The sequence below is a fragment of the Eulemur rufifrons genome, chromosome 18 (genome assembly GCF_041146395.1).
Source record: "Eulemur rufifrons isolate Redbay chromosome 18, OSU_ERuf_1, whole genome shotgun sequence".
NCBI lineage: Eukaryota > Metazoa > Chordata > Mammalia > Primates > Lemuridae > Eulemur > Eulemur rufifrons.
In genome coordinates, this window is record NC_091000.1 from 35,765,822 (window position 1) to 35,791,017 (window position 25,196).

The following is a 25,196-nucleotide window of genomic DNA, read 5'->3' on the forward strand; positions in this document are numbered from 1 at the left end:
ATCCTTACACTCTAAATTTTATTTAATATTGTCAAGAAAAAAATTTCATCAGCACACCACTGTGGCTTTTAGAGTTAACAAATAAGCACTTTTGTTTTCAAGTACCAGAGCACTTTTTAATCCCTTGAAAACACACTTTCTTACAAGTGGCATTAAATATATACCCACTATACCATTTCAATTTAATGAACACATCTTGGGAAAAAGAAAGTACTCTATTTTCCTTATTGTGTCTATGTAGAATCTAAATCATTTCAAATGCTTATATTGGTAGATTTAGTAGCAATGCCTTCATAGTTCTATGTTATTCAGCTATAGTTAGTATTAAGTGATCTTTTACCATAGGTTTTTTACCTGAGTTTGAGAAAGTCACATAAATTGTTGAAAATAATCTATTAATCCAATGCCCAGTGCTAAGATAAATGCCTAGAAGAACCTAAAAAAAATCCTAAAAACCCAAAGATAATTACTAGAAATGTTTTACATAATTATAAAAATGGTAAACACTGAAGCAGCCCAATGCTGATATAACAAAATCTATTCATTTGCAGATATATTCATCTACCCACTTAGAGAAGAAGTTAAGACCATTAAAATCAAGTAACTCATCTATAGGGTTTTTTTTCCCAGCTACAGGCTTTTAAAATAGGCTATTAGTAATATAAATATCAATGTTCCTTCAGCTTCTATAAGCTGGAAACATAAAACAAAATTAGAAACTACATGAGGAATATTCAGCTCTTGAAACTCCTTTTCTATTTTGAAAGTCATATGAATATAATAAAACTAGTTCCAATTTGCAAATCTACATATATTCTGTTCAGCTCAACTCTGAGTGAGAAAACTGTGTTTATTTTATAGCTCAAACCTGGACTAATAACTCTAAGTATTTTAATGATTTACATTTTGAAGCATAAAAGAACATCATAACTATAAGATGAAGGAGGATTCAAAATTCATAAAACTAGTTCTTTTATTCTCTGTTTTGGACTAATTGCTTTTTGGAAGAAATATTAAATCTTTTTTTTTTCTTTATTTCAGCTTATTATGGGGGATACAGAAGTTCAGGTTACATACGTTGCCCATGTACCACCTGTCCCCCAAGTCAGAGCTCCAGGCGTGACCGTTCCCCAGACAGTGCGCATTGCACTCATCATGTAGGTAGGTATACACCCATCCCCTCCTCGCATCACCCCCCCCTCCCCGAGTCAGCACCTTCAAGCATGACCATTCCCCAGACGGTGCACAACGCACTCATCATGTAGGCATACACCCATCCCCTCCCCCCACCTCAGTCTGATATCCGATTGGTATCATTCCCAAATGTGAATTTAGGTGATGATCATGGAAACCAATTTTCTGGTGAGTACATGTGATGTTTGTTAAGAAATATTAAATCTTAATATAAAAATTAGATAGATATAACATAGGACAAGCTAAAGATGTCAACGTATAGGCAGGCAAGGATGGAAGCGGAGGTCATTATGTTAAGTGAAATAAGCCAAACACTGAAAGACAAATATTGCATGCTCTCACTTATATGTGGAAACTAAAAAAGTGGATCTCATCAAGATAGAAAGTAAAATGGTGGTTACCAGAGGCTGGGAAGGGCAGGGGCAGGGAGGGATGGACAGAGATTGATTAAAATATATAAAACATATATTTTGTAAGGCATTTTGAAACTATAGTGGACTTCAAATATCAAACAAGGAGATAAAATGTTTTTGAGCAAGTGTAACCAGCGGTATGTGGTAATTTTCAGAAGAAAAAGGGCAATTGCAATGAATTTAATGAAATAATCTTTCATTATTTCATAGTTGCAACAGGAGAGATTTAATAATTCTCATGACTTAAGAAGAGCCATGGGGGATGTGAGGGCAATCTGGCTGTGACATCTGTCACCCCACTGATCGCCAGGGTTGATTCAGCTCATCTGGCTCGCTAGGCAGGTGTCCCCTTCCTCCCTTACTGCTTCGTGTGTGTCCCTCCTGAAGCTGCATGCTCAGTCAAAGAGGATGACCTTCCCGATAGAGTAGGACTATTCTTCAGTCAAGGGTATACAAGTAGCTGCACTCCCCTGTTAGAACCTCCACACATGTTCTCAAGAATAGCCATGGGTCATACATAGAGCTAGTAAATATTGACAACACTTATGGAGTGGATTTTTAGCAATGTGAGATCTAACAGACAAATGACCAAAGGTTTAAGGTAGTTATATTGCTAGAAAAAGCCACTGCTGGTAAGCAAGGGGCAGTGATTGCAAGCTTCAAGACAACCTCCAGGATGAAGCACTGAATTACACCACCAGCTTTCCTAGGTCTCCAGGCTGCAGATGGCAGATTGTGGGACTTCTCAGCCTCTTCATCATGTGAGCCAATTCCTCATAATAAATCTCTTTATAGACATAGATATACATATACAAATAAACATCTCCTATTGGTTCTGTCTCTCTAGAGAAATCTCACTAACACATCATAACAAGAGGCAATGAAATTAACTTATGAGTTGAAAAGGGGTGGTAATGAAGGATTCCATTTCATACATCCCCTGAGAGACAGACTCAGGTTGAGGAACAATTTGTCCAAATACCATAAAGTGTTACTAGCAGTTACTTCTTTATACAGTTATATAAGTTGTTATATTCATCGAAGAACAAGCAAACTTTTTAACATATTGACTGCCACACTAGGAAAAAAAGTTTTTCCTTGGGGCCACAGTGCTTTATTATGAAAATAGAATAAAAAGAGAGTTTTGTTCAAAAACAAAACGATCCTTTCTAATTTAATGATAAATTTGTTATTTTTTATTGTTTTCTGCATATGAGTTATGTGCAACTTGAAAATAGTTCACACAGCTCCCAGGGTGGAGAGACATGTGAGTTACATATGCTTCACTAGGCCCCGAACTCAAAACTAGCATGAGTTAAATACAACTCAAATGGCAGTTAATGTGTTAAATATTATGATCCATACTTTGGCTTCTTTGTTCTTTTTATTAATTATAATTGAGAAAAAATTAAAATACAGAATACTTCTTTATATTTAAATTTTGAGATCGATATTGAGATTACAATCATTAGCATAGGTAGGAAAGTAAGACATGAACAGAGGAAGTAGGGAACAGGCAGTGTGAACAGATGGGATGCTGACTGAGAGAACATACTATGACAATAACAAGATAAAGGTAGCTACAAATGTCACAAGAACATAAACAGCACAGGGGACATTATGTTAATACAACATTGCCTTTTGCCTCCCACCCACTGTGGGCCTTGGGCACCGCAACACATCTGGGCCTAACCATACAAGCTGAAAAACTTCCTCCACCCAGCAGCAGGAAGGTGACAATATCCCCATTGGTCAAGAACAAAAGAAGAAGCAATGTCATGATCGAGGCGAAGCCAGACAAGAAAGAAAAGGGTAACTCAAAGAGACCCCAGTGCCACTGTCTGCCGGGACGTGTGCCCACTCCTACCCCTTTTGGACTGTGCTATCACTTGCTGATTTACAGAAACCCCAGGGCCACAGTACGCTGGGATGTGTGCAAGCTCTTAACCCCTTCAAGGGTGACCTTTGGCTTTAATAAACTTTGCTGCTTTCTGCTTCAAAACTGTCTCTTGCTTTCATTCTTCGATTGTGAGAAGACAAGAACCAAGGAGTTTATAACAGCTGGTAACAAAAGTACCACACACTGGGTAGCTTAAAACAATAGAAATTTATTTTCTCACAGTTCTAGAAGTTAGAAGTCTGAAATGGAGGTGTTAATTGATCCATGATCTCTTTGAGGCCGCAAGGGGAAGATCCTTCCTTTCTTCTTCCAGGTTCTGGTAGCTCCAGGTATTGTTTGGCTTGTGACAACATAACTCTTATCTCTGCCTCAGTCATCACATAGTGTTCTCTTCCTGTGGGTCTGTCTTTATATAGTGTTTTCATCTTTTTATGAGGACACCAGTCATATTGGATTTGGGCCCACCCTAATGACCTCATCTTAACTTGATCACATCTGCAAAGAACCTGTTTACGAATCAGGTCATATTTCATAGGTATCAAGAGCTTAGGACTTCAATGTATCTTTTTGGAAACACAATTCATAACACATACTCAAAAATAAATGTTGAAAATATATAAACTAGAATCTGACAGAACTGAAAAAACACACAGACAAACCTAACTTGTTCGTGTTTTTTGTTTTTAGAGACAGGGTCTTGCCTTGTTGCCCAGGTTAGACTCGATCTCCTGAGCTCAAGGGATCCTCCCACCTCAGCATCTAGGACAAATCTAAATTTATGGTAGAGACTTCAACATTGCTCTCAGTAATCAATAGAACAAGTGGACAGAAAATCAGTAAGGAGATAGAAGATATGAAGAACATTAACAACTAAATTTACCTAATGTATATTAATAGAACACTTTACCTAACGACAGAATATGCATGCTTTTCAAATGCACATTGACCAAGACAGACCATGTTCTGAGCCATTAAGCGAATTTTGACTAACTTAAAAGAACTGAAGTCACACAGAATATGTTCCCCAACCATAATGGAATTAAAAAAGAAATAAGAGAAAGAAAGCTGACAAATCCCCAAACATGTGGAAATTATACAACACACTTCTAAATAATCCATAAGTCAAAAAGAAAGTCACAAGGGAAATTATAAAATATTGTTATTTGAATAGAATGAAAATGATATAAAATTTGTTGGACTCACCTAAATCAGTGCTTTGAGAAAAAATTGTAGCATTAAATGCTTATATTTGAAAGGAAAAAAATGGCCAGACACGGTGGCTCACATTTGTAATCCTAGCACTTTGGGAGGCTGAAGCAGGAGGATTGCTTGAGGTCAGGAGTTTGAGACCAGCCTGGGCAATAGCCAGACTCTGTCTCTACAAAATATAAAAAAATTAGCTGGGCGTGGTAGTACATGCCTGTAGTCCTATCTACTAGGGAGGCTGAGCCAGGAGAATAACCTGAGCCCAGGAGTTTAAGGTTGCAGTGAGCTATGATAACAACACTGCACTCCAGCCTCGGTAACAAAGCAAGACCCTGTCAAAACAAAACAAAACAAAACAAGGAAAAAGTTCTGAAATCAATAAAGTTTCTACCTTAAGATACTACTAAAAAGGAAGAGAAATGAAATCCAAATCAAGCAGAAACAAAAAAAAGGAAAGCAAAGATAACTGAAATAGAAAACAGATAAAGCAATAGAAAAATAAATAAAATCTCAAGCCAACTGGTCCAGAGGGGGAAAAAGGAAAGAAATAAATTACCAATATTAAGAATGAAGGAGGGGACAACTTAGATGAAACAAAAAAAATCCTGTGAAAGATGCAGACTACCAAAACTTATTCAATAACAAAGAGATAATCTGAATAGCCCTATATCTATTAATGAAATGGAAGTCAAAGTTTTACAAAAAACCTTCCCAGAAATAAAACCCCTAGACTGAATGGCTTCACTCATAAGTTTCATCAAACATTTGAGGATGAAATAATAATAATTCTATACCATCTTTTCCAGGAAATAGAAGAGGAGGGAATAGCTTCGAGACTCATTTTGTCATGCAGTTATTACTTTAAAGCCAAAAATGGAAAACGATATTACAGACCAATATCTTTTTTGAACACAGATATAAAAATTCTTAAGAAAATATTTGCAAATTGAATCTAGCCATTTATTAAAAGGATAATACATAACAGTCTGGTTTATCCTAGGAATGAAACACTCCTAAATCAACCAGTGTAATTCACTATACTAACAGACTAAAAAAAAAAAAAATCATCTTCAGAAAAAGCATTGACAAAGGTCAATACCTAATTATGACGGAAATTCCAAAAAACTAGGAATAGATGGGAACTTACTCAACCTAACAAAGGACATCTATGAAAAACCCTGTAGCTAATATCATACGTAATGGTGAAAGACTGAATGCTTTTTCCCTAAGACCAAAGCTAAGGCATTCTCAGTACTTCTTGTCAATATTGTAAGTCTTCATTGCAAGATGCTATATTCATTTATGTAGAAATTTGCAAAAAGTCTACAAAAAGGTTGCTAGTACTAATAAGTGAGCTTAGCAAGGACATAGAGTCAATATACAAATTTTAATTTTATTTCTATATGCTAGCAATGAACAATTGGAATTGAAAATTTTATAACTGTATTAAAAACATAAAATATTTAGGAAAAATTAACAAAATATGTATAAGAATTGTATACTAAAAGTTATGAAGCATTGGAGAGAAATTAAAGGACTAAATAAATGGAAGAGTTACCATATTCATGAGTTAGAAGATTCAATATTGTTAATATATCATTTTTACCCAATGACCTATAGATTCAATGTAACTTCAACAAAAATTCTAGCAGGATTTTTACAATTATTAGATATTGATAAGCTAATTCTCAAGAAGCAAGACTTAGAATAGCCAAACAATTTTTAAAAAGAATAAAGCAGGAGGATTCACTTAACCTGATTTCATGACTTACTATAAAATGATTGTAATCAAGACAGTGTGGTACTGATACAAGTCTAGATATACTGATTGAGCAGACTAGAGAGTCTAAAATAGAGCTACACATACATGGCAAAACGATTTCCAACAAAGGTGCCAGGGCAACTCAAGAGAAAAGATGGTCTTTCCAACAAATGGTGCTAGAAGAATTGGACTTCCATGTGTAAAAAGTAGACCTAGACTCCTACTCTGAACCTATAATACACTCTAGACAAAAAATAAGTAGCATCAGCAGCCACAATACAGGAGAATAATAATAATTCTGTTTTTTCCAATTTGTTTTTAGAAAAACCAATTATCACTGTTGGATCACAATAAACATATAGTTAATTAAATAATCTAAATCAGCAGCTTCGAACATTTCCCTGTAAGATAGTCTCTCATATATATACATGTATACTACACGGATGCACAGACTTCTTTCAATAAACCCACAGGCCCCTCGCATGTGACCAGAGCCCACAGGTTGGGAACAACTGCCATATCTTTAACTTCCTTCCCACCACTAAGACTCCTATCATACAAGTGCTATAGATTTAACACCGACTTATCTTTAACCTCTTTTCTTCCTTTCCTTTTTTCTAACATAATATTTTAAGTCTAAATGTAAGACTTCATGTTATTTCTTCATGTTTCACTTGAATACTTCATGTGAGTGTCTCAATCTGTCAAAATGATTTAAAATTTTGTATTTTAATTACTATAAACAGTATGGTCAATTTGTTATATTAAGTGAAACTATTGGACAGATCAGGGCCTGGGACAGAATTTTAGAAAGATGCCCTAAAGAGGGCAATGCGAGAAGTTTATGAAGTCCATTAAACAATATGGTTATACAATGATTTCAACAGTTATGAATGCTACTAATGACTTTTAATTACCTTGTCTATATTTCAGAAAGGAACCACTCAGATTTTTAACTAATTTATTGAGAGATGTCACACTAAATCTATAACTTCCCCAATTTACTGACCTAATAGAAATTAAATAAGTTAATGTACTTTAATAAGATATACTTCCCAGTAAAACTACTGATTTTCTTCTTATATTTTTAAAAATACAACTTTTTAATTGTCTACTCTAGTTTTTATATTAAGCCAATGGTAACATGGTTTTGTTTGCAGAAATTACCCTTTTCCACTTCCCAAAGCTTGGATAAACTGTAGATTCATATTAAAAAATTCCTGTTCTGAAAGTGGAATAGTCTAAAAAATAAATCACATAAAAATAAAATGTTTTCTGGTATTCTCTTATAAATGGTTTATATATAACATACATTTGATTATAAAGGTTTTTAGAAGTAGGGACAATTTCATTCACTTTTGTTTCCGGCAAAGTCCTTAGAATAATGTACACAAAAGGCATCCAGCAAATATTTAATAGTCAGTTATTATAAAGGTATTTATAGTGAATAAAATGTGTTTATTGAAGTAACTGGACTTTGAGAATAAGGAATTAAACAGGAATTTGGACATAAGAATAAAAGATAATTTATTACATTACCACTATAAAAAGCATACTACATATTCACATAAGTTTTAAAATCACAGGAAATACAAGAATGAGAAGTTCATACAAGTATATTTTTAAAACTACAAATGCACACAGGTTTTTTAAATGTCCTTCTATTAATTTACCTTCTATCATAAGAAAAAAATACCCAAGCCTGAAGTGAGAAGTATACTAATACCACTTATTAAACTTGAAAAAAACATTTCGTTAGGTGTTTTGAAAACAATTTTTATGGAAATTCACAATAGGTATTCTCTACTCTGAATCTACCTTAGTTTGTACACCCAGCACTAAACTAAGAAAGCATTGTGGTATAAAAACTAGTAATGCCATGCAAAAACAATTCATTTATAAATAATAATAAATGGCCACTCCACATCACAGTAACTTAGCATGATTAGAGAATAAATACTTAACTTTGAGAAGGATTACTGACTGGCAGTGTGTTGCTGGCATATGTCAGAATTATTCATCACCCTGACAGTAATATTAACCACAATCCATTTCAGTTGCTTCATTTTATCATTTTCTGACTGATGTTAAAAAACAATGTCATTGGAGGCTGCTTAAATTAAGTTTAGAGTTAACTTCTGTTAGAGTCATTCAAAAATTTCCAGAAGATAATTTCTAATAGCAAACCAAATCTGCAATACAGAGTGCTAATGCTTAATAGATGTAAATTTAGAAATACAGCCACACAAAATAACTTAATTAGGCTAATTTCCTATTTTAAAAATAAAACTTCAACAAATCCTCTAAAAGTATCACAACATCCATATCCATATAAATATATATATTTTTTAATATATAGTTCACACTTTGCTGACTGTAGTATTAAATTCTAGGGAGAGTTGTATAGATGTATTTTAAACTAATATACCACATTGAACAATAATAATGTATAAAAAGGTCAGTATACCCATGAAAAATTTCTTCAGGGTTATATAAAATAAATGGCAGTTTGATACATAGGATCCCCCAAATTATGTAATTTGCTAAAGGTTCCTCTCCTTTAAATGTAAGCAGACTGATACATGTCTATCTAAATCCAAATATTCTCTACTCTGGTCCTCTAATTTTATTTTTCCAGGCTATTTTCCTCATATCATGTTGATATTATGTTTAGAAGACATTTGCACTTACCTTCCAACTCATCTATTAATTTTATTACTGATCTGTCTTGTTTTATGATTATTCACTTTTCATAGCATCATGTTCTTGTTCTATTAATGCAGTATGTATCTTTTATTTCTCTGAGGGTATTTATTCTAGGTCTTTTTGGTTGTTAAGGCTTCTTCTGCTTCCTAAATTGCCTCTGTTTCTTCTTGTTTCTTTTTATTTTTCTGTTTGCTTTAGTCTGTCATCTCTTACACTGGAGATTGGCTTCGCATGTTTGCTAATATTTGGCTGTACCTTCTTTTTTAAGAATGAGGCACTGAGTAGCTGAATGAAGCACATGGAGCATAAACAGGAATGTGAACTGGACTTCACTGAAGGGAACTCAGGTGGGCTTCAAGTAAGATCCCTAAATGTTAGTACTTTTTAGGTCTTTTCTCTTGAGCCATTCACTGAGTCCAAAGGGTAATACAATCTTCTGTCTATGGGGTGGGGCTGGTATAAGCCTGGCTGCCAGTGTTCTGATAGCATGACAGCAAAACGGGTCTGGGGCCCTTCACAGTTCAGTACTTAAAGCTTTCAGTTATAATCCTCCTGTTTTTCATCCTTTACCTAAAAACCTCCCTCTGTTTGTGCTCAGTGTTTTTGTTTCAGAAATTTCTCTGGTACAGTTTCTCAAAAAAGTGAATCTCTTGGCTTTTGACAACATAGAAGGAAGGGCAGTTGGATTTTGGAACGAAGTAGACGTAAAGCAGTATTCAATATAAAATGTTCTTTCTGGGTATACCTGAAGTCTACCAGTTCACTGTTGGACAGATCTGAGATCAAATCCTGGGCTTACCACTTGGAAAATAAGTCACCTTGGAAAATTCATTAACCTCACTATATCTTAGTTTCCTTTTCTGTAAAATAAAGATAACACATTCCTTACAGTGTTGTTGAAGGGATTAAAGGAAAGAGCATGTGTAAAATGTTTGTTACACTGGAAAGCACCTACTAGGGCTTCCCTTACAATTCTACAAATACATTCTGAACTTTTTCCATGTCATTCTAATGCTGATTCAACTGCAAACTTTCCAAGGCCAAGGAAGGCAATTTATACCATGATCTCTAAAATCAATGTAGCATATAACAATATCTATGTTTGATGCCAAGATTAATATATTTTTAATATATTTTGTCAGCCAATAAAAATATCTAAAACATAATCAAGTATGGGGTAATTTTTAGTTTTTTTCTCAGCATTTATATTTTATTTAAACAATTTAAGATCCATTATTTACTGTTGTAGTATCATAAGATTTGTTTCTATTTTTAAGTTTGAATTCTTGTGGTTTTACTGAAGCCCAATAAATAGAAAAACAAAGTAAAAGCTGTAACACCAAGTATTTTTAAACAATATCCCGTCCCCCTCCCCGCCCCCCCGCCAAAAAGTTTTCTTTTTCCTCTGTGACATCTAGATGGTATATTGATTGCAGTGTATCTGTTACAGAGCAGACTAAAAGGACTGGCATTCATCAGAAACAGCACTTAAAACATAAAGAGATAAAGAAGTGCTGTCTGATCAACAACAGTTAAACGTCGGTAGTCAATTCCAGGTCAAGATGCATGCTATATATTAAATGTGTGTGTTAGAAAGAAATATCTCACATATAAAAATATAATCCAAATGATAGCAGATAAATAGGAGAAAGAAAAAAAAAATCACTTATTTTTCCTGAGAGAGAAAGAGAAATAGAGACAACATATACTAAGGACAAACAACAGCAACTCAGCAACGAGTAAGTAAATTCAGTAAAGCTTTGTTATTCAGTTCTCTTCAGTTTTTTCAGAATTTACTCTTCAGAACCATTTCAATCCAGACTAAGGCAATGGAAGCTGCTAGTGAACACTATAGCATTGCAACACAGGTTTTAAAAACAAAACAAAACAAAACAAAACAAACATAATTTCCTAGAGCTTGGGCCAAAATTTATAATTCAGTTTTAGTAAATTTTCCCTCAATTCCTATACTGCAAGATAGGAATCAGGAGATCACAGTGTAGGTTCATTTTTCTCTACTCTTTACTTTTCTTGTTTCTGTACTGTGGACCAAAATAATAGCTTACATTGTGCTTATACTCTAAAGATGAAAAAAAATTTTTTTTTTCTTTCCCTCTACCTCAAACTCTCTTTTGTTATTTTCCTTCATTTTAAAAATGTGAGTTCTAATTATCAAAAAAATATATTTGCTTATACCTTAGCCATTTCTGTTTGTCCCCCTAATATTCAGTTTATTTTTTTACTAGGATAGTAATTATTTGACTTTATTCTTTCAAATCTCTAGAAACTAAGAGTCCCTGGCATATAATAGTACTCAATTAGCAACCAATAAATGAATGAACAATTAACACTAGGGAATTTCCAGTTTTAACCAAACAACTTTTTTTTTTTTTTTTTTTGAGACAGGGTCTTATTCTGTCTCCCGGACTAGGAGCTGAGACTACAGGCGCGTGCTACCATGCCCTGCTAATTTTTCTATTTTGTTGAGACAGGGTCTCACTGCTCTGGCTGGTCTCAAACTCCTAGCCTCAAGCAATCCTGCAGCTTCCCAAAGTGCTAGGATTACAGGTGTGAACCACTACGCTTGGCCCCAAAGAGCTTTTTGTAAAATAGGATTAATCAAAAAAGCTTGGAGCATAGCATAGGACAAAGACAACAAGATTAGGCAATTTGAAAAAAAAAAAACTTTCCTTTTTTAAAGTAATTGAAAGTTGGCTATGTTCTCCCAGGTATTTCGGCATGAGAGGTGAAAGGCAACTTGATAAAATAACCTTAAAACAGACTCAGCAACTGGTGCCAAAGAAGACAAGGTGGCATGTTGCAGAGTCTCTCAAACTTCCTGGGCCAAAATTGATAGTAAGAAATATGTTACTTTAAATCACGAACCAGTACACACATGTACACATTCCCACACAACTTGAGCAGAAGAGTCATACATGATGCATGTTGTTTTTTTTTTATGTTATACTATGCTATTGTATTCTTTCTTTAAAAAAGTACAGTTGTGAGCTGCAGTTTGAAAACCACTGGCTTAGCGTTCAAATTCTGATTTTACCCATGTGCAACTTTAACCTCATGGTACCTAAGTTTCTGCTTCTGTAAAGGGAAATAATGATGTTACCTACTTAAAGGGTTTCTGTGAGGTTTAAAGGAATTAACACATGTCAAATATGTAGACAAAAGCCTGGCATATAGTAAGCCCCATAAATATTAGTTAATGATAAAGTGTGAAGTTCCTGCTTTATGAATGCCATAGTCAAGATGATCGAGTTTTCATTTTCAAGTGAATGGTTATCAACTGTACTTCAATCTAAGAACACACAAGTTTTTTTGGAATAGGTATGCAGATTATGGTATACATACATAGTATATATTCTAAGATAACTATGGTGATCAATTAGAAGAAAAATGATTGCCTTAAATTGTCTTAGTTTTCCTCTCTTAAAAAACTGGTTTACACAATCACTCTCCAAAGCAGAGTAAAAAAAAAAAATAAATCACAGTTGCAAAGGAAATCTTCCTAATCTAAAAAGGAAGTCCTGGTACTGAAATGTTCAGCCATCATAATTTGTTTTTATGGCATGAGATTTTGTAAATATATTCTTGCCCTGATTATAATTTCTTATAAAGAAAAGACAAAAAACAAATGTTGATTCTTATCTCTTCCAAGGGGGCTGTCAAAATATAAAATCAATGTGTATGTATAAAATATGGATTAATGTCACTCCAAATTCCATGCATGGTTAGCTCTGTCTTCTCATCAGTCAGAATTTCAGACTACTGATGAAACAACTAGGCAAGTAGGGGGGAAAAATCAACTTCAAAACTGATCTCAACTTTTTTTCAGCTTTGAAAGAATAAATTAAACCATTATGCCAAATGAGAGCTTTTTCAATGTAAGAAAACATTTAATTTTCATCAGCTTCTCAAACTAGATTTGAACTTTTCAACATACCGACAATACTAATTTGCAATGATTGTAAAGAGATACTGTACATGAAATAAAATTTCATATTTTCAAGAAGACATTTTTATACTGTTCTATTCAGATTTTTTCTTTTCTGAAAAAATGATCAGAGAAATAATACAGAAGAAAGGGGGTTGACTACATTAATTCAGTTTCAGAAAGAAAATTCCCTGTGCAACACTGAAGGGATTACCAAATAAAATTGTAGCTTTGTAGCAAAGCTACTACAACTCCTCTGAAAACCAGCTTTGGAGAAATTAAATGGACATAAATATGCATAAATAATTCAATACATTTTAAAGCCAGTCAGGCTATATTATCCACTTAAGAATGGGGATAAGATCTGTTTATGTTCTAAATTAAGCTTTGCACACAATGTTTTCTAGGATTTCACAAGTTTATTTAAACAAATAGTAATGTTTGCAAAATGTATACTATGGGACAAATCTCAATATAATTCTATTATAATCATTATTTGAACAGATATAGCTCATTCATGTATGAGATATATTCCTGAATGTGTATAAACAAATAATTGAAAATTGAATCACATTGTAAACATTTCAGCAGACCTTGATACGAAGAAATGAGATACTTTTACTAAATATTCACCACTATTTTATACATGCAAAGTACAATTTTCAAACATCTGATGTGCTTATTTCAATTAAAATAATGCAGTTAATTCCAAACTCACTTATTTTATCAATATTTAATGAAAGCAATCAGTACTAGTAGAATTCCATTTTCATGAACCTGAATGACTTTTGCAGCATTTGAACTACTGCTGCTTTATAGGAAAGGAGCTGTTAGTTATAAGATATGTGGGTTGAGTGTTAGGCTCCCCACTTCTTCCCTCACCTATTAATTACGCTACTGTTCACTATAATAACTGTGTGCCCTTCAGTTCTTGTTGAAAGCACTCTTTATAAATATTCCTTCTTCAGCTAAAAGTACAAATATTTCACAAAAATCTCTCAAAATAGAAAAATGGATGACGCCACAATTAAAAGCACAAAATCACATAAATGCTATTTTTTTATGTCTTTGTTTAGTGGATATAGACATATTTGGATAAAGACTAACGAAAGCAACTGTTTTGTTTTGGTTTTGCTGCTCCCCCTTCTTACTTTTGATGTAACAAAATAAAGAAGCAAAATTACTAATGATCATCTAGTGGGGCATAAAAATAGCCTTATTTATCTTATCCAGAAGAGACGTTACAAAGGCATTAGATAAAATAATACTTTATCCACCCAACAAAAGTATTTGGCAAGTTCCTTAGGAATAGTTGTAACATACAAATAAAATTCAATTTTATTTGAATTTATTTGAAATCAATCCTTTAATAAAGGCTTCTCTTTAGCTGGCAAATAATGCACAATAGCATTTTCTGATATTATTTCAATGAATACTTATAATTTAAAAAAAGCATATGGCCTACATAATAAAATTGTCTTGGAGGCTTTCTTCCGGGCATACAAGGTTTTTAGTGGGATAGAGAACAAAGAGGAGGGTTAGAGATGGAGGCAGTTGGCAAGAAAGAATGGTGGTAGGAGGAAATAAAAGGGTTATGGGAGATTCTGTTCCTGTATGAGGATGGCAAAAGAGAGAAATACAGCCTTAGAAGACATATGCAAATAGCTTTCCATTTGCCATTATTAGTTGCTATTCCATCAAGACAGAACCATGGGCCAAGCCCACAATCCATCTTACTACTCACTGCATCTTTAAGATTTCCAAAAAAATCATCCAAAGCACAAAAAACTTAATAAGCGAGGTGCTTAAATAGAAGTCCAGACTGAAGGATTCAGTTCTAAAAAAGCAAAGTAATTCTAGAATTCTAGAATGGATATTTATTTAAATATCATTCAGTTTGTGAAGCAAATTTTATATTCTAACAAATTCATTAAAAATGAGATTTTTACTTTTATGTACATAAAATTCATACAATAGAGAGAGAGGATATAATGGCCTGAGGATTAAGGATCTGTCCAGTTTTTATTATTGACCTACTATACGGCTCATTACACAAGTCAAACTAATACAGTCTTCATTTACTAACCTACATTTATTAGCTCTATAGATTCCAGTGAAATACTATGAGGTCTTAGAATAAATACAATACTTACTTACATGTAAGTAAGGCTTACATATAAGTGAATAAGGCTTTCCTTTTTACTTATTTATTTTTTAAACAACAACAATTTATTATTTCTCACAGTCAATGGGTGAACTGGGAAATTCTGCCGATCTGGGCCAGACTTGTCTGCTCTTGGTTGGACTGTTTTGTTCGTTTGTGCTAAGCTGGCAGGTCAGCTGAGGACTGGCTTGTTTAGGATGGCCTCAGCTGGGACACCTGCCTGTATGTGAGTCACACTCCTCTAGCAGGTTATTCTGGGAATATTTTGGGCATGTTCTTAAGGTGATCAAAGAGAAGCAATAACAGAAAGACATGACATTTTTTCAAAGCTCTAATTGTCTCTAGTTTGCTAACATTTTTTTTTCCTTGCCGGCCTCTTTTTTTTTTTTTTTTTTAATGGTGGTAAAATATACATAACATAAAATTTATCATTTTAACCATTTTTAAGTTCAAGTACAAGGATGGCAGAAGAGAGAAATACAGCCTCAGTAGCATTAAGTGCATTCACACTGTTGAGCAATCATCTCCGCTATCCATCCCCAGAACATTTTCCCTCTTGCAAACCTGAAACTCTCTACCTATTAAACACTAACTCCCAATTTATCCTCACCCCAGACCCTGGCAATCATAATTCTACTTTCTGTCTCTATGAATTTGACTAATCTAACTACCTAATATGAGTGAAATCATACAATATTTGCCCTTTTGTTACTGGCTTATTTTACTTAGCATAGTATCTTCAAGGTTATTCAAGGTCAGAGTTTCCTTAACTTTTGAGGCTGAATAATAGTCCATAGTATGTATATACCACATTTTGTTTATCCATTTATATGTCAGTAGATATTTGGGTTGTTTCCTACCTTTGGCTGCTATGAGTAATACTGCTACAAATCTGAACATGGGTATACAAATATCTGTTCATACCCCTGTTTTCAATTTCAATCTGTTCAATATCCCTGGGTATATATCCTGGATATATGCCCAGGAGTGGAACTGCTGGATGGTATGGTAATTCTATGTTTAGTTTTTTGAGGAACTGTCATACTGCTTTCCATGTCAGCTGAACTATTGTACATTCCCATCAGCAGTACAGAAGGGTTCCAATTCTCCACATCCACTTCAACACTTATATTTTCTGGATTTGTTTGTTTTCAATAATAGCCATCCTAATGGCTGTGAAGTGGTATCTCATTGAGACTTTGATTCACGTTTCCCTAATAATTAGTGATATTAAGCATCTTTTCATGTTTTCATTGGCCATTTGTATATCTTCTTTGGAGAAATATCTATTCAAGTTCTTTACCCATTTTTTAATTTTTGTTGAGTCTTAGGAGTTGTCTATATATTCTGGATATTAATCCCTTATCACTGAGGTCCCCAACCCCTGGGCAGAGGACCAGTATCAGTCCGTGGCCTGTTAGAAACCGGGCCACACAGCAGGAGATAAGGCAGGCAGGTGGGGGAAGGGAGGGTATGGTGAGTGATAGAGAGTGGCTTTGCTTCATCTGTATTTACAGCCACTCTCCATCACTCACCACGCCCCCCCCACCACCACCCCACCCTCATCGTCCATGGAAAAACTGTCTTCCATGGAACTGGTCCCTGGTGCCAAAAAGGTTGGGGACCGCTGATCTAAAGGATGAGAGTCAGACACTCACAAAGTAAAGAAATGAAACATTAAAGTTGGAGAAACAAAGCTCTGAATTGGGAAAGATCTATTCTGCATTTAATGGTAAGTCAAGAAAGTTTTAGGGAGTTATATAATTCAATATTAGAATTAAAGAGAATCCATTTTGTTGCAGTGAGAAATGGATCAAAGAAGGGCAAGAAGTAACAGAAAATCAGTTAGGAAACTTGGAGTATTGTCTTTATATGAGTACTGCCTATGATTTCTTCATATATTTTATCAATTTTTAAAATCTTTAGAAGTTGTTGACATTTTGGGATAATGTCTTCTTCAATGTATGTGGAAAAATGAACATAATGCAGTATTTTTAATTGTCATCAAGTTTATCCTGCACTTTAAATGTTTTTAACTTTAAATTTGAGAATATTGGAAATATATTAAAAAGACCACTATAAAAATATTTAAAGACTTTTTAAAAGTTATATGAAAATAACTAAATATAATCAAATTTATTTTTATATGCAAGACAATTATATTTCAAATGATTACTGAGAAATTACCTTGGACAAATCTCTAAAGTTGCTGGGCAAGGTAAGATCCAGTTCTTCTGATTCATAATTAGTGATGACCCAGGGAAACACTGGATACTGATTTAAGTCATTGTAACTCCGTCCTGGTAGGGGAAAAAAAAAATGAAATGATACACAGATTCAGAAATATAATTTACTAAAAAATAAAAACAACTAACAATTTTTGGGTGCCAGACATTGTCCTCAGTATGCATACTTTATCTCATTTAATCCTTATAATAATTAGTGTCATTCTCATTTTATAGATGAAAAAATTGAGGCACAAAGGGTTAGGCAACTTGTTCCAAATCATACAACTAGTAACAGTTGAACCATATTCAAATCCAGATTATCTGGTCCCAAAGTTTATGCTCTTTTAAACTATACTTACCTGTTTTTTTATCACTTGAAAGGCTGCTCCAAATAAAATACTCTTTATTAAGACTTTAGAAAACAATTTACAATTCTCCTAGTGTTTTTCAAAATCAGAATCATTTCTCTGCCACTAACCAACCAACCAATCAACTAACTAAGTTTATGTGAATTATCTCCTTGTAGACATTTATTAGTCATCTGTAAAATGAGAGTATTGTACCAAATAACTCTGTAATTTCTACGGCAGTTTTTAAATTCTATGATCCTCTGAAAATAATGCACAGCATTATCAATGTTGCTTCTCCCACCCCTAAATGCTGCCACCTGTTTTAATACCTCTTCTAAACTAATGACATTCATGACATATTCAGATTTATTAAAAATACAAATTAAAGCAAAGGATGAGGTAGTCCTTCCACATAAGTACAGCAGTTTTCTGGACACCACCACTTTAGTGAGGTAGCATAGTGGATGAGATCATTGTTTGGAGTCAAAATACTGGTATTTGAATCCCAGTTCCTGCTTACTAATTTGTAACATAGTTTTAGTTAGATTTAATGTGAAGAGACTTTTATGGCTAAAATATAAGGGAGACAAGTAGATTAAGATTGTTTGAATTCCTTTCTTATTGTGTATTCTATCATCTCCCTTTTTCTTTATGAAACTTATACTGATGTCATATCACTATATAGCTGAATACTAAAGTAGTTGTCTACACAGACTCTTGGTATGTAAGCCTTTTTTATTATCTGATTTTTTAACTTTTTATTTTACTCTATTTATCTTGGGCTTGGGGCCTATTAGGGTAACACAGTTCTTTTTTGACCGACCTGGAAACAATCTTACAAAACATTAACAACAAGGACAATTTTAATTCAGAGGAAATTATGTCACTACATATTTCTGTCAGTAATTTTAATTTCTCCAAGAAAAAATAACCAAACTTAACAGCAAAAATAGTCTTTTATGATTCCCCTTTTCCCTTACTTCCATCTCCTTCTGATTTAAATGTTAGTAAACAGTAAAATCCTCATCTTGTCACATCTATTTACATCAGTCTGAAATAATAAAAAATTTATTGTTCCTTAAAAAAGCAAAGTAGGCATCTGCTCAGTGTGAGTAGACTTTTAATTAAATTACACTCAATATATAGTTATTGAATGCCTACCGACTGCCATTAGGAACTGTGTCATGATATCATGAGAACCTCTATGTGGCAAAGATAATAGTGTAAAAGAAATGTTAAATGAGACTTAACTCCACCCTCTAATGTACATAAAAACCAATCAAAACAAATTATTGATTCTATTTTTTAAAAAGAATATACAGATGATATGTTTAAAGTCATTGTAGGCACAATAAAAGCTATTTGATAGTAGATCATTTCATAAAGTTTGCTCCATAATCATTGCTGTGTATTCAATCAACATGGGTTAATTGATTTACTACATCCAAAATATAACCATTAAACTTGTTATGTACGTTTCCTGTCTCTCACTACTACTTAAAAATCCTTTTAGGCACTAGTTATATAATTCCACTAAATTCAACATAACTTGTTCACATTTTCTTCATTTCTTTTCCTCAGTTGACTGTGAGACGAACTTCTTCCTAACCGATGAAATTTAGACCTTTTCATGCGAACACCTCAACTTCCAATTCTTTATAATACCCTCATTCTCTTTCTCCTTTTTCTAACAGGGTCTTTTTTCTTTGCTAAGAGTAATTCCTTCATTTGAGTTCTTGAACCTATCTCCCTCATAACTTTAATTGTTACTCATCGTCTCCCTCTTCCATGGTTTCTCCCTTCTGCCTTAACCCATCTTCTCTTTAGTAACTAACATATTTAAGAAAACTATAATCTATATCTACAGTTCCCATTTCATCTCCTCATAATCAACCATTTTTGTCTGCTTTAAAAATGAACCCCTATGAAGTAACCAGTAAGTCCCAGAATGCCAAACCCAAAGGTGTGCCCTGTACTCATTTTGAATTCTCCCTTACCATGCTATAACATTTCATGCAGGTGAAAAATGCCTTCCTTTCTCTCTTTCCCCTTGCCTCTTGAGACATTTGATTAACCTCAGTTCTCCTCCTACTACATCTATAAATTCTAAGATCACTCATTCTTTTTTCTCCTTTACTAACTTTCCTTCTTTCTTCTCATAAACAAGAGCATTTCCTTGACCTTATCTCACTGCTCTATTATCTGTCTTGGTGATCTCATCTTTCTTGGTGATTTCCTCTCTATGAAGACAAAATCTAACATCCAATCTCTAATTTCTGAATACCCTCTTTGACCTACACTTTCAAAAACTCTTTCTTAACTTGAATGCCTTACAAGCACAGTATAATCATCACCTTTGCCTAGATCAAATTTTCTGACTTCTTTTTCCATTAATGGCACCACCATTTTCCAAATGATCCAGGCCAGAAGCCTGGAAGTCTTTTCTGACACTTTGTTTTTATTTACTCCCTACATTCAGTCAGCTGCATATCAAATGGTTGGTGCCTTGTGAATTCTTACATAATTGACCCTTCCTTTTAATTCCCACTGTCACTTCTTTAATGCAGGCCCTCATTACTTTTTATTATGTAATTGCTTCCTAACTGTGCTCTCTGCCTCATCTCCCACCACTCAAATTTATCTTACATATTATATCCAAGTTAATTTTTCATACAGTTCTAATATCGCTTACATGCTCAAAAACATTCAAAAGTTTCCCTATGAACTGACTGCTAATTCCTCAAACTGAAAGAAAATCTTCCATACTAACATTCTCATTTTTATCATGTCTTTATGAATATATAATTTATGTACATACCACATATACAGTATGTACATTCAGACACAAACTATACCATTAATTGTTCTCTAGGTATAGTTTATTTCCCATCTTTGTATGTTTGCTTATGCTTTCAGTTTTACTTGGAATGACTTCTAATCTCCCAGCCATCTCCTCTGTTAGCCAAAGTAATATCCATCCTTACATGACCATTCAAATCCTTCCTTTTCTCCTTATTCCTTCCAATGGCGTCAATATAATTTCCCCCTCTCTCTGCCCTTTTAATCGCCATAGCACTTTGAATTTCTTTCATTGACTCTATAAACCCCTTTACTCTAGCATGTAAATACATGTAAATATTCACATTTGTACTTAAAATAATGTCTCTAAGAAAAAGCAATATGCCTTACTCTCTTTGTGTCTCCTTTGTGCCTTTCAGTTCAACATCAGTTTGTTGAACTGAATCTCAAGTGTCTTCAACATACCTTCTATTTTCTTTACTCTAGTTGTCACAAATGAAAAGTAATGAAAGATTTATAAACTCAAAGTAAGTAGTTTCAATGCGTGATTTTCAACGAAATTACATGATAACAGACCTTATGTGGTGCCATTTGGTCTTTAGATTTTCATTACTAAATATTTTACCCACAGTTTTCTTTTTTCTATGTTGTATTTTATTGTTTCATCATAAAACACATTTCTAACTAAGTTATTAACACGTTCTTAAGATTTTATATGGTTCTTCATTTGTGCTATTCCACAAGGGGAGTCCATTCTTACTATATGAAATAATTGTAAAATCTCCTTTTCTCTTTTTCAGAAAAGAGTTTTTATACCCATTTTTAATGTCTCTCAAGTAGCCAAGTCTTCATATACAAAATTGGAAACTCTATTATCAAATTACTTCTGATAAGGTACTCTAGTAGTAATAATGGCAATAAAAATAAGCTACTTATACCAGTACTCAAAATAATGTAACCATGTCACAATTAAGAATTTATTGTTTGAAATAAGTTAATGTGCGGACTTAGGTTACCTGCTATAGTGTTGAGAAACATCAAGTACTCAAAATTTGAAATCTCTCTGTGCTGCCATCTCTGGGTCATATTAGAAGCTTTAAAAAGTTGACGTGGACTAGCTAATGAAATACGCCTGCAAGAAAAAGAATTCAATGTAGAATCAATTTAAACTTAAGATTAATTATATCACAACAATAAATCATGACTTATCTGTGGTTATTCATTCATAATGAAATCTATAATCCTGAAAAATTCTATTCATGTTAGACTAATGAATACTAGAGATGTTTCAATCTAAAATTCATGGTTAAACAAATGATCTGGACTAGCCATGGGTCTACTATACGTGTTCTATTCATTTAGGTAAGCTGTCATTACAATGCTATTATAATATCCAGATTCCATAAAGTTTGATTAATAATAGTATGATTAATAATTCACTAGTTTATTGATATAAAAAGAAGAAATTATGGTAACTGGGGAATGCATATAAAATTCTATTCACATATCTTTAACAACTTTAATAGTCATCTCTGAAAGACAATGTTTTTACATTATAAATTTAAATATTATATTTGCATATTTGCATATACTTTGTAACAAGTAGAAAGGGGATTCTAAACTATGTAGATGTCTATTCATGGAGTGGAATAAAGGTAAGAGAAACTATTGAGATTTTTTACACAGCTTAATAAAAGACTAAGTTTTTGTGGTCTCTTAATGAAATATAAATACCAGTGAATACAACTGACCAATAATAAAAGCAGTGGCAAATAGGTGGCAAGACTAATTATTACATTCAAAGCCTAGGGTCTCAGATAAGTAGGTTGTCACAGTGCTTTCTACCACAGAAAACAAGGTAACTATTTTTTTAAAAGGTTTATTGAGGTAGAATTTATATACTCTGAAATTTATCTAATTTGTAATAATTCAATGATTCTTTTAAAAGAGAAAATTTCTAGAATTGTGCAAATATATCACCACAATTCACTGTAGAACATTTTTATCACCACAAAAACTTGTCTCTTCCTATTTACAGTTAATGCCCATTCCTATCCCTACCTTCAGGCAACTACCAATCTACTTTGTCTCTATAAACCCATCTTTTCTGAATATTTCAGATAAATGGAATCATACACTATGTAGTCTTTTATGTCAGGTTTCTTTCACTAACCATAATGTTTTCAAGATTCATCAACATGGTAGCATGTACCAGGAATGTATCTTTTCTTTTCACTGCTGGATAGTATTTCATCGTATATAGAATAGACCACATTTTATTGAACTAGTTGATGGACATTTAAATTATTTCCAGTTTCTTTGCTATTATAAATAATGCTACACAAACATTCACATATAGATATTTGTATGACCATATGTTTTCATTTCTTTTTGGTAGATTGCTAGGAATAGAACTGCTAGGTTGTATGTTGAGTTTATCTTTAGCTTTTTGAGAAACTGCCAAATTGTTTTCCAAAGTGGCTGTACCACTATACATTTCAACCAGCAATGTATAAATGAATTTCCACATCCTTGACAATACTTGCTATTGTATGTATTTTTATTATAACCATTTTAATGAATGTGAAATGGTATCTTATCATAGTTTTAAAGTATATTGTTGATCATCTTTTCATGTGTTTGTTAGTCATTTAAATATCTTCTTTGGTGAAATAACTAATTAGATCTCTTCCTTGTTCATTAATTGAGTTGTGTTTTATTATTGAGTTATAAGAGTTCTTTATACATTCTAGATACAAGTCTGTGATGGTTAATTTTACATGTTAACTTGACTGGATTAAGTAATACACATATAGCCAGTAAAACATTATTTCTAGGTATTTCTGTGAGAGTGGCTCCAGAGAGATTAGCATTTGAATCATTAGGCTGAGTATGCCAGATTGTTCTGGGGGGGGAGGGAAGGGGGGGGTGGGCATCATCCATTCCACTGAAGACTGAGTAGAGCAAAAAGGAAAAAGGGTGAATTTCCTCTTCTCCTCCAGCTGGGACGTTTTTCCTAGAAGAGACTGCCTCCTCCAGTGCTCCTAAATCTCAGTAAATGCCACTGAGCAGCTCAAGCTGAGACTTGAGTATTGAGTAGACATATTAAACACTTCCCTCTCTTATCACCCCCTAATATAACCTCTGTCTTATCGCCCCCCAATATAACTAATGTCCAAGGCTTATAAATTATATTTCCTAAAAATCTCTAAACAAGAATGCCTCTCTTCAACTACACTATCACATACTGCCTAGATTTCTTATTAGGCTCCTAACTGTCTATGAATGACACCCTCTTCCTAAGATCATTAAGATCTATTGAAAATTGTCATCCAGCATTTCTTAGAACACTGGAAGCTCTGCCTTGCTTCAGGGCCTTTGCACATACTATTCCATCTTTCAAAGTTTAGCTTGTTCTATTTCTTCAACCCAAAACATAAAAGTCACATAGGAAGACATACCTGACGACCTTATCCAGAGCAACCCATCTCCACTCCACTAATCACTATCACAATACCCTAATTATATTCTTCCTGTTACTTATCACAGCTATTTAGTTTACATATTTGTTTAAAAATGTATGGGAAAAGTGGAGTGGTGTCTATCTTGTACACTGCTGGGTGCCTGACACATTATAAATGATAAAAATCTATTTAAGTGACCTCATCCCCTGGTTAAATTTATTCCCAAGTATTTTATTTATTTATTTTGTAGCTATTGTAAATGGAATTGACTTCTTGATTTATTTTTCAGATGATTCATTGTTATCGTATAGAAATGTTACTGATTTTAGTCTGTTGATTTTGTATCCTGCAACTTTACTGAATTTGTTTATTAGTTCTAACAGTTTTTTGGTGGAATCCTTACAATATTCTACATATAAGATCATGTCATCTGCAAAAAGGGACAATTTAACTTCTTCCTTTCAAATCTAGATGCTTTCATTTTTTCTCTTGCCTAATTGCTCTGGCTAGGACTTCCAGTACTATATTGAATAGAAGTGGTGAGAATAAGCATCCTTGTCTTGTTCCTGAACTTAGAGGAAAATCTTTCAACTTTTCACTGTTGAGTATTGTGTTAGCTATGTGCTTGTCATATATGGCCTTTATTATGCTGAGGTATATTCCTTCTATACATAATTTCTTGAGAGTTTTTTTTATCATGAAACAATGTTTAATTTTTTCATATGCTTTTTCTGTATCTCTTGAGATCATTATATGGTTCTTGTCCTTCATTCTGTGAATGGAATATATCACATTTATAGATTTGCATACATTAAACCATCATCCTTGCATTCCTGGGATTAATCCCACTTGATCATAATGAATGATTCTACCAATGTGCTGAAAGAATTCAGTTTGTTAGTACATTGTTGAGGATTTTAGCATCTATCTACATCACGGATATACGCTTGTAATTTTTTTTTTTTTTTTCATGTCATGTCCTGGTCTGGCTTTGTTATCAGGAAATTCTGGCCTCATATAGTAAGTTTGGAACTATTTCTTCTTCTTCAGTGTTTTGAAAGAGT

At 33.4% G+C, this 25,196-nt stretch overlaps 1 protein-coding gene across 2 annotated transcripts in view; it reads right to left on the reverse strand.

Moving 5' to 3' along the window:
• The window catches only part of LRBA (LPS responsive beige-like anchor protein), a 637,829-nt gene that overhangs the window by 156,175 nt on the left and 456,458 nt on the right, over positions 1-25,196 (reverse strand). For both annotated transcript variants that reach the window (XM_069493475.1, XM_069493474.1), the window contains 2 exons: positions 21,685-21,800; positions 17,479-17,591 (listed from right to left, as the gene is read on the reverse strand). In XM_069493475.1, coding sequence (XP_069349576.1) covers positions 17,479-17,591; positions 21,685-21,800 — 229 coding nt within the window. The remainder of the gene's footprint in view (positions 1-17,478; positions 17,592-21,684; positions 21,801-25,196) is intronic.